Source organism: Varroa destructor, unplaced genomic scaffold (genome assembly GCF_002443255.2).
Source record: "Varroa destructor unplaced genomic scaffold, Vdes_3.0 BEIS01000003.1, whole genome shotgun sequence".
NCBI classification, from domain to species: Eukaryota; Metazoa; Arthropoda; class Arachnida; order Mesostigmata; family Varroidae; genus Varroa; species Varroa destructor.
This window is the reverse complement of record NW_019211456.1, coordinates 27406298-27417907: the sequence shown is the minus strand read 5'-3', so window position 1 is coordinate 27417907 and position 11610 is coordinate 27406298. Positions and strand designations below refer to the sequence as shown.

The window sequence follows — 11610 nt, the reverse complement described above, 5'->3', positions numbered from 1 at the left end:
ATCATTAATGCAGAAGACACTGCTTGGTGTAAAATCCAATCCTGAACAGATGGCAGGTTGAAATCTAACGTGTTGTTTGTCCTCTGAGACAAAGTCGTAAGTGATACGAGAGCAAATAGTGTGTCCTGAGCTCGCTCTAGATTTTGCTATCGGATTTTCCTCTGAGTGCACGGACGTCCCCGCCTAACATCAAGATGGTGTTTACTGAGCTTCCCAAGTCTGTCCAGTTCGACCCGCGGTTCCCGAACACTAATCAGACGAGGAATTGCTATCAAAACTATCTTGACTTCCATCGTTGCCAGAAGGTGAAAGGTAAAAGCTACGAACCGTGCCAGTATTTCAAACAAGTGTATCGGACCCTCTGCCCCAACGCTTGGGTCGATAAGTGGGACACTGAAGTCACCAAGGATCAGTTTCCTGGCAGGATTTAAAAAACAAAAGGGAAGCAACTGCCAGCGCCGTCAAATTCGTAAATACAATTATAGTGTTTTTGACAATATGAACTATCAAAAATAACAAAAAAATCAACTTCATTTTGTCGTTGTACGATAAACCAATCGGGGCGGTAGCTTATTTCGCACGTCTGCAGCTACCACCCGCTTAATGCCAGGGGCCACGTGATGTATGAACAGCACCCCGAAGTCTTCTAATAAATGAACCACTATGTAGTTTTAATCGAATAAAATATAATGCAGTATGTTTTCATTTTACGGGGTTTCTATAGCCAAAGCGTGGACTTACTAAAGGGTTACCATCTGTAGATCTGCGTGCTAAACAGGTAACAAACGAATTGATCTATTTATCGAGTACCTAAGTAAAATTACCCCAGAAAGAAGGCGAGACCCTACCCATATTTATTCAGTATGTTAAAGGACTAACACGGTTTAGCATTAATATTTTCTCGTACTTTTCAAGAAATCGGAAAGCTTTTGTGAATAGTTTATAGTTTAGTATAACGTTATATATAGTACAAATTTAAGCTTTACTGTATTTAAGTGGGTAACGCTATGCTAAGTTAAAAAATATCTGTATCTCACCAAAGAATCAAAGACAATCAGTCGCAGCAAACTTTGATTTGTGTAATAACTAACATCGATTTCTTCTAGCTCTTGAACTTTATTATTAAGGTTGCATGGCACACAAGGCTGTAGGTTTTACGTTCTATGTCCGTGTTCTAATATGCGCTAAAAAGTTGAATTACGACCGAAGTGCGTTTACAAAATGAAATGGATTTACAATAGAATAAATTTAAACTATATGTCCTTAGAAAACTATAAGTTTTATTGTAGACAATTGAGTCAATAAATGATCCTGTTTAAATGTTTAATATAAACAGAATCAGCTATTGACTACCGTTCACAAATATAAGGTGATATGTTATGATTTTAGGACATCCAGCCTGATTAATAGGGAAACAAATTTAGTATAAGAACGTTAGGTATTTTATGTTGAGCGCGTATCGTGAAATTTTGGATGTTGAAGTATGAACGGAGTTCAATTTACTCTGTGCTAAATCTATATCCATTCAACTGTTCATCGATGAATAATTTTCGTCAAAATAGAGTTTCAACTGGTAGCCCAAGCATACTTTAAAAAGATATATTTAGATTTTGAACTACACTACATTCGAGGTTCCATATCGCAGGTATCTCACGAAGTGAGATAGGCAGAACGAGAAGAATATTTGTTAAATCCGATGGCATACCTGCTCCTGATGGGTGTTCAGTTGATATCAGGAAGAAACCGCTTATTCCTTACTTTCAAGAAGATCGCTTCCTTATAATATATGAAGTGTGAAAAATAAGATATAATTGAACTTAGCGCAAACAAGGCGTTTGCAAAGTACTATAATAAATATTTTTTTTAATTATATACCTTTTATCTGTGTTGTAAAAACTTGGTAGGATGAAATCGTCATCGTTTGACTTTTTCCTTTCGGTAGCCAAGGGCATCCGTCAAGTTTCATTACCCAGATGAAGGGTCAACGAACAACATGATTTTTTACATGTTACAAAAAAAACTTAAGCGGAACTTGTCATTCGCGAACCAATATACAAGTCGGCGTTTGTTTACCAGAGTTCGAAATTACGTAAATTTAATTTCTGCATTTTTGTATGGCTTTGTTGGGATAAGATCTTTTTCATTTGTGATGAATCACGTTCTATGAATGAAAAAAATAGACAATGCTTGTTTTGGTATGTATTTTTCTCTAGAAAGGTCTAACCTCGATAAAACCATATAGACGTATAATAATAAATATAATGTCACCAGGAGTAACACATTTAATAAATAATTTAAACGTATTATGCTAACAGTTGACTAACCTTGTCGGTTCTGAAAGCGAACTTTCATTTCCCGGTAGGAGAAACCAAGCGGCAGAGCTACAACAAATAAAAAAATGTTTCAGATGCAACGTGACTTTTTAAAATAGTTTGCCATCGATATTATATGTGCGATCAGGTAAAAAAAGGCACATATTTTTACGATAATAAATTCGAGTTTGATAATCATAAAAGCGACGAAGCGTTATGAAATATTAGTTTATCAATATTTATCTTCTTAATTTTTGCTATTAAAATATGGCTAAAAATACTTAAATAATTAGAAATTTCACTTACAATGAAATAATGATAATTTTGTCCTGTTCCTTGAGATTGTCAGCATCTAGCCTACCCAACTTGTCCTTAACCTTAATTGCCATGCTACTTCAAAATTTTGTATGCTGTAAAATCAAAACATTTTTCCATAGGAACAACCAAAATGGGTACGCGAAGTAGGCAATAAGACTACACAAATTAAAGCAGTATTATACCAAAGAAACAAACACAGTTTACATTTCGTTTAAAACATTTAATCTTTTTTATTTATTATGCTATATTAGGTTTCAGCAATATTTTTACAACATTTCAGGTATCAATCCCATGACTTTGGCAGCAATATGATTTCATTCCGTCATTAAACTAAGTACCGAATTCGTATGAACAAGTAGTCATTCTTCGAATAATTAAAATATTATATCGGATGCCTTTTAAACTGATTTTTAGTTAAATATGCAACTTCTGGATAACCATCAGTAACAGCCTAGCAACTACTATTAACACTTTATCCACTACTACTAAATGATTGAGATTCTGTCTACGTGAACCCGCTTGACTTAATATTTCTTGTGTTTTTGCTAGGAGCTTCCAACTGGTACAAGAAAGTGTGTATCGTATCTAACTAATGAAAGTAATCACCTACTGGAGGAGAGTTCGCTATTCTACTGCATAACAATACGGATTTTTTCACTTCGCCAGTGTCTGACGTTCCAACAACAATGGCTGCATACAACGAAACAATTTTGTACGGTCTGCAAGTTAACAAGATTAGCATTTACAAGAACTAAGCGCTTCTGCTACTATTCCGCTATTTTTGTCTTCAGCTGAGTGACCTATAATTCGCAGATTTTTCAGTGAAGTGCCAATATACCTGTATAAAAACTTCGGCGGAACTGTTTTCACAGCTGCTCTGATGCCTCGAGGCTAGATTTTCGCATTAACATAAGCGAGTCATACTCTGGTTCCACAATGTAATGTGGTTGATTATTGGAAATTAACAGATGAATGAGGTGAAGGTGGCAGGATTTTTTATTGTCGTATAATTGTAGGCTTTCATACAAAAGTTCAAACGACGCTTAGGCGACCTGTATTGAGTAAGCACCTGCACTGTGTTTGATTGATATTCCCCAAAAATCCATTCAAAATGGAAAATCATTTTGTTCGGATTGTTTGTAGCAGGGAAGAGAATGTTCGGACTTCAATTTGTGCTAGATGCACTCTTTTATTGTAATAAATAATATTTTCTGTATTGAATCGTATCACTGTCGTTGGAAGTTAGAGAACTATAATGTAAAAATATATTTCTAATTGAACACATAACGAACATTATTTAGGGTATTTCACAAGGTCCACTTTTGACCAATTGAATATCGCTGTTTTGCCATTTTCTAATTTACATGAATATGTGATAATCATCTGATGACTTCGTTCCTTTCCTTAAACCAAAACCGAATACGCAAAAAATAAGCGCGCCCAAACGGATCTTAGAGGATAAGCTAAAAACAAGCCATGGGAATTGAATTAGGAGCAGTTGGCGGTCTAATAATATCTCAACGTATAATTTGTAAATCTTCGCGATGATCTGTTATTAATATTCCATCCGAACGCCTAGCACATATACCTCTACGAATTGCTGTCGTGCAAACTTTTCTTGTGCGTTTCATATAGATCTTAGTAACGATCATACGACTAAGAGGTAATCGTATTAAACGATATATCGTGTTCTAATTAACCGGCATTAAGAAACGTAGTTGCTGCGCTTTTTTTTTTGAAAAATAGCGCTTGTACAATAGTTTTAGGGTCTAAATAATTTTTGGAACGACACAATTTGGGGGCGTTGTTCCCTAGTCTTATTCAATTAGTTTAGCCACAGAGTTATACCAATACTACAGAAATGGTCAGGAAGGTTCTAAACTATTACGAAACAGTAAAGATTACTACACGCTTGCAACGAAAATTTATATTGAATATATAAATTATAATATATAATATTATAATAAATATATAATTGAAATACTAACTAATGGATTAGTAGCCTTGCAAACTAATGAGGATCGATTAATTTAGGGCTTTCGAAAGGTTACACAGTAATGCTCAAACATAACAGCGAATGCAGCAATAAGCCTACCTACAATATATAGATGAAATTAATACAATAATCTTTGATCTACAAATATATGTAATTCATTATTATACCTAAATTATTAATTAAAAGTACATCACATTATCAAATTATATAGCAGTAATAGCATAGTATCCATACATTTTACATGTATACATAGTTTGTTATTACGTGTTTGCAAATATCGTTTCAAACAATACCATCAATTAATAAAATGGCTGAGACATTCACAGGGTTTTATAGCCGTTTTTAGGCCAACAACAAGGCGTAGCAAATAACAAAAGAAATTATAGTAATAGCAAAAATAATATAAAAATGATGAAGTTGCACCTAACCAAAGGTTTAGTCGGATTTGAGCTTCGACATCGGGGATTCAAAACAGGCGAGGATAAGGGCGGACGTCATTTGAAGTTTCAACATTGCGCATCCACCGGAAAGGGGCTAAATCGTGGCGCTCTTACTGATTCCTCTCGCTTAACTCTGCGGCAAAAAGAAAGAAATAGCTAGAAAAGACACGGGTTAGAGCATGGTTGACAGACATTTCCAGAATAAGAATATGGACGTTATATTATTATAATAGCCCCTGAAAAAGAAATCTAAATCATTATAGAGTATTTGCTACTGTTACTTTTTAGTAAAGGAGAGGAGACATTTTTTTTGTTATGACAAAATAGTAGTGTTTTTTTGCTTAAGGAAGATCTATGTGCTGATGCCTTTGTTTAAAAGTTTTCGTCTTACTGTCCTCAAAAAAGTATTTTATGTATTTGTATCACAGAACACTCTGTTCGGGCTCCCGCCATTAAAAACATTCGACCATTATAAAAAATTACCTTAAAAATACATGATTACTGCCAATGCCACTGAAATGCACTCTGACGATTTCTATGCAAAGTGGTTAATTTTTTCTCGCAAGTAATGATTAGAACCAGATAATTGCTTGTAGAATAAAAAGGAGATTTGTCCTTTCCAGAAAATCATGCAGCCATTCAGAAAAGCGCAAGCGAAGTTCTTCAAAATCTTATTTCTATCCTGATAAAGGCCCATCACACATTTAGAATAAAACTATTTACTATTTTACTGTTAATTGAGAAACTAGTATAACGCATCAATGGGAACGCACGAGCGTAGAAACAAAGCACACTGCATTCGCCTTGGCAAGCATCGCAAACTAGTTTTGCGTCCTACATGAAAGTTTTTCAAACTGGTGCTGGTTTAGGAGAATACGCTCAAGTATGCAGTAAGATGTGAATAACGAAGCCATACCCATGTATTCTGTCAGATTTAAGCGGTTAAACAATGTGAAATTTAAAAAAAATGGTTGAATAATTACTGGGCGGTTATATCGAGCATTGCCATTCATTTTATAGTTCTTTATTTATCTAAGTAGCTTTAAATAAAGGTGTGAGACATAGATGGCCGATAATCCACCCAAATTCAGTACCTAGTTCATCGCATGAATAAACAGGAGCAAACACTTTTTAACAGAGAGGAACTACACCATCCCTCAAATTTAGTAGGCAAACGCACTACCTAATACGTCACCACAGGGACTGTTCACATAACCTTACACATTACAATATACTGTTTATGAGCATTTAGTGGCTAATGTAAGGATATGTGTTAGACGGATTGTACAATATTACAGTGGAAAGAGAACTGCTTCTCAATAGTTTGAATTTGTAATATCGGCGCGAATATGTGGTAACAGGTGAGTTCGTTATAAGGGTGGTTGGGCCAATCCTAGATAAATTCCTATTGCATGAACTTTGTTTCCAGACGTTCGGGTATAGCTCTCGGAGGTAAAAGCAAGCCGCCCCTTTTTGCGTGATCCGTTTTGATATACATATCAAGACTTCATTCTGCTATCATAGGCCATCATATGGAAAACAACCAAGATAAGAGCAAGAAAATATCACATTACATGCATTATTTTATGTATTTACATTTTTGATTAGCAATTTTATAAACGACATTGTATCTTGGTAATCTCTACACAACCCTTTCTATGCAGCAGTGCTGGCAGAGCAATGCCCAAATGGTAACGATGGTCTTTGATTTTTTTCTAGCTAAAATTAAAACGTCCTAACGATCAATATAGCACACGGACTGAGCGTGCCCGTGATGAAAAGTCATATGAACTGGTAGTAGTATGATTGAACATTCATTTGTGGTGAAATGTTTATCCCAGTTTAAACGTAAGTTAAAAAAAAAAAAGGTAAAAGGCTTATTTGGCTAGGATATAAATTACGATGAAATTGCCCCGTTTGCACAACTCGATGACATAATAATTCTATGTTAGACGCTGTTTGTTTATAGTTATTGTGTCAGACGTGCATAGTTCCATAGATAAGGTTTTAATTTATCTTTAAAGAAACTTCATGTAATGTATTGCGCTAACGGTGGGTGAGCTCGTTAATAAAATTTGCTCGAATCTGGATAAGCAGATAGAGCATATATATAGAAATAGAGCAAAAAATTTCCGCGAAAATATAATAGCAACCAGAAACAATAAAAGACATACGCTACTTATATAACTGACCATTTTAATAGGAAAACTTCGGACTCCTCCAATATGTGCCATTGTGAAATTCTTTTTTTGATCTAACGCGCCTAATCCGTATGTAGTTATTCTGTTCCTTAAACGTGAAACAACAGTGGACTTGGAATGTTCAGAGTGAGTGGCACAAATGTATAACGCCAAAAATTTAACGGGAAACTCTGTATAAAGCTGTTAAAGAGCTATTTCTATGAGGCCATGTGCTGCCAAACTGTTGCGAGAATAACGATTGTTTGGCAAGCAGAGACAAAATAGACCCTTAAAAATCTTTATGGGTAATATAATTTCATTATAGGGTTCCTTGTTTGACGAATTAGCAAACAACACGTCGAGGATAACACATAATGGCAGAGATCGCTCGTTTTACACAGCTAGAGCATGAAACGCAGTACGTGAAATTCATTTATTGTGAGTGTACGGTTTATTATGAAACGTACAGATGCGTAAGAAGTTAGTCATCCAATTTAATAAAAAGACGGCAAAGTGGACATAACCAAAGGGGTCTCCAAGCCGCATAAATTGGATCTTTTAGATCGGTCTGTAGAATGTGACTATACTGCAACTATTGCAGGCGGACAAAAGATAGGCCAACCTAAAAGCAATTGAAATTGCAAGGTGTATATGAAAATGAATATTAAACTATTAACATACTTAGGCCACTACTTAAACTATGCCAAAAATGATCTTGTTGGTCATAGACAAGTTACAAGCCACGCTTTAATGGCAAAAGTTGGTTTACTCTACTATGCTGCCGTTTGGAAGAAGATTTGCCCTTGAAAGGTTCGATCACATCTACTGCATAATCTTGTTCATGTATCCCAACTAGCACAAAATAACCCTACGGCCACAGTTCTAAACCAATTGAATTGGATTACGATTTTTTCTTTCTTCCGATTGCTGTGGTCGTTTTCTTATCTAGTGCATATGGAGCTGATCATGGATTAATCAGCATTGCATATCCAATCTGACTGATCTGGTCTAAATTTTTGGTCTGGTCGAATTTACACGAATTATTGTCAAAGCCCAAGCCGTCTCGAAGGAAGGCACTGTCGCTTAACGTAACATTAAATCTTAACTCATATTTGCATCACACGTTTCATAATAGCAAATCGGTATTATATTGAACCTCAATATGTATTGTCAAACTGATTTGAAACTTGGAGCTTCATCCCGGTCGACTTCGATATAGAGACATCCGCGACGATTTAGGAGCGTCCATTACATCCGCAACACTCTCGCCATTGCATCATCTCTTTGCACCTGCGACCAGGTGGTGAATTTTTATTTCCCAATCTTCGATTTCCATTCGATACCATCTATATGCAATAGAACTGCAGTGTGTGGATCTTATCCGTCCCATGTTTCTTCAATCAGCATCAAATTGATAAAACAACAACAATTCGGTGATCGTTATTCACCTCGAGCTACAGAACTGCTGAAGTTCGAACAGGTCACCGCTTCAAATTCTAATATATATATTGAATGGGGGGGGGGGGGTAACAATTCAGTGAACAAATAATTGTTTGCCATTGGAGGCGGTCATAACTAATATGTGTAGTCAACGCCATTGTAAATCAACAAAATAGTGTTCTTATTTAACTTTTGTTTTGTATGGGAACCTGTTTTTTTTTAAGGGTTGAAATACGAGAAATAACTATTGTTGTTTAAACTTGCGAATTGTATTGGACTGAAGTCCCGATGCCCTATTTAGTATACGGATGGCCATGAAATGGCCTTATATTACCATTCCATTACTTACGTAGAGTGGAAAATACAAAAAAACAATGTGTGTTCCGTTTTCACTTACCTAATTTTTTTAAACCCTTTAAGGGTTTTACATCGTTATTTGAAAGCATACACTTTTAATATTTTTATATAAATCATTCTGTGAACAAACTGAAGCTCCACAACAAGTGATGGTCGAGGAAATTCGACTATTTATTCTACTTTATAGAAACGGGCTTAACCGGAAATTTAAAAATGATTACTTTAAAATCGCACGCATATTTAGCGCTTTATGTTATTCCAGAAAATGCCGCAGGGCGTAGTTAAGATCCCACAGGCCCGCAATACTATGTTCATTGGCCATATGGTGCCTGCAAATTCCTGAATGGGTTTAACTGTAAAACTTATTCAATATTGGAGAAAGTTCACTGAAAATTTCCTAATTTCTCAGTGGCTATGTCATTAACTTGTTTTCTGTCGCAGATAATATCTTAGCTGCAAAAAAAATTCACAGTCTATGTTGTGGTTACGCCATCATTTCCTGTTATAAAGATGTCAACCTTTCCTTCTCAAGTTCGCTGCGGTTTTACGGATCTCTGTATAACCGTTATCACAGATGAGCCCGCAACGTATGTTTGACTCAGTCTGGACTTTGTTGATGTCATCATTATTATATCTGGGTAAAGATCATCTAAAATATATATATTTAAGGTTCTATCAGCATTGCAAGGGTTCATGGCATACTTCGAACTGTGTGTGCCTTGATTATCACTGCAACTCTCTATGAGACACCCAGTATGCGCTGATGCGTTGCTAGACGATCCCCGTAGCCAAATCTTATGTCAGTGCTCCTAGGCCAATTTAAATTTTTGCCAAGCAGCTATCACTAATGGCAAACTATTTCCTTATAGCTCAAACAAGTCATAGTACGACATAGGTCATTCGAAATTAATATAGAACAAATGGCAATAGTCTATGCTGCTGCTGCTACTGTTGCCACCTTAACGACTGTCTTAATCCAGTGAAGATATTCTAATATACCACAGCAGTGCATCGTCTACGTCTGTCGATCATCTATTTATCAGCTTTCTTTTTCCCGGCAAACATTACTTATAGCAGTGGTCACTGCTGTTGCTACAATGATCGCCTCGCAATGTACTAATTCACCACTTAAAAGCTTTAAGACAATTTTTTGCGGTTTTGCGTACTCAAGCCTGCGCAGTGCAACGAAACATTCATTTAAAGCAGGCTCGCAGGCGCATTAGTTGGGTCCTATCGTTTATAAAGTCGAAATATATGCTCTGCTTTTATTTTGCCATTTACTAGTGTCAATTTTTCCCAGTTTCTTTGAAGAGCTTTTCGCGCCGACGAAGCTACAGCAGACACTGTTCTTTCAATAAGGGCCAGCTGTTGAGGGCATAAAATGCTGCCAATAAAATTATTAAAGTGATTCTATGAGCGCCTGGCGGTAAAAGCAGATGCTACGACAGCTTTTTGACATCTCTCGCTACCACAGACAGACATTGTTGGTCTTGTTTTGTCCAGAAATCCATGAAATCCCTAGGTAAAATATAAAAAACCAGTGACTGCACTCCAAATCGTACGTGCCCCAAAATTAAAGGGCGCTCGTTCGCACGGCACGAATCTGGTCCGGAGTTTGTTATCGTAACTGTGAGTTGCTTGCGATGTTGTTATTATTATGACTGATATACATCAATATACGGATACAATGAGTTTAACTGGTGGTATGCTGAACCCACCAGGTTTCATGTTCAGCGCCGGCATATAGGAGTACTAGACATAAACAATTTATATCTATGCTTTTTTTGTTATTTAACACACTAATTGGTAGTTGTGTACACAATTAAGCGAATATACAATTTGAAAAAATAACCAAGATGTCTTTTATTTGTTTGTTTAGTATTTGCGTCAATATACTCGGTAGATTGGGGCACGATGACTAGTGATAAGCTAACCATAGTGCGGTGTCACTACACAGGCCTACAGCCCCCTCTTGGGTATTGTTTTCAGTGACAATGTTGAATGCATGATCGTCACGTCTGCATATGATTTGTTAACATGAAAGTAAGATGAATTTATGCCTCGGGTTCTATCCTACAGCCATTGAGCTTTAATGAATTATATTTTGATGTGTAGATGATTCAGGCACTAAACTAGGCCATGTCCGCCATGTGTAATTATTATTAGACTCATACAGTGTAGGCTGGAAGCACATCAAGTTTGTTTTCAACGAAAACCAAAAATTAATTAGTACGGGCATATTTCATTCCAAAAATAAGTCTCACTTAATATTTTGACTCCATTGACTTTGAGTGAAGAAGAAACAATTGTTCTCTATTCTAATTAGAATAATGAGATTTAGTGCACGACCTCATTCAAAGTCTTTTGTGTGATGCGAAATATCAAACTCGGATAGTGCAAAAGCTGTTTACATATGTGAAGTGTTCATTACACCTCACAGATGTCAGGTAACCTTGAAACAAGTCATTTTCCATGCGGTTTCATACAAAGGGTATTAGTGTGTCACGATTCGTATAAGTAGGGAAACTCGTTCCGAACCCCTAATACTACTGATTGATTTTACCCTG

The 11610-nt window shown here is 36.1% G+C and overlaps 1 protein-coding gene across 1 annotated transcript; it reads left to right on the top strand.

Annotated features, from left to right (window-relative positions):
* The first annotated feature begins 83 nt into the window (after positions 1-83).
* On the top strand, positions 84-690 carry LOC147756750 (cytochrome c oxidase subunit 6B2-like). Its single transcript, XM_086984921.1, has one exon. It carries the CDS (start codon positions 195-197, stop codon positions 429-431), a length of 237 nt encoding a protein of 78 aa, XP_086841047.1. The 5' UTR covers positions 84-194; the 3' UTR covers positions 432-690.
* The last annotated feature ends 10920 nt before the right edge of the window (positions 691-11610 follow it).

What these genes read in the sequence shown, in the direction of transcription:
- LOC147756750 (XM_086984921.1), top strand. Translation starts at nt 195, where the DNA reads ATGGTGTTTACTGAGCTTCCCAAGTCTGTCCAGTTCGACCCGCGGTTC.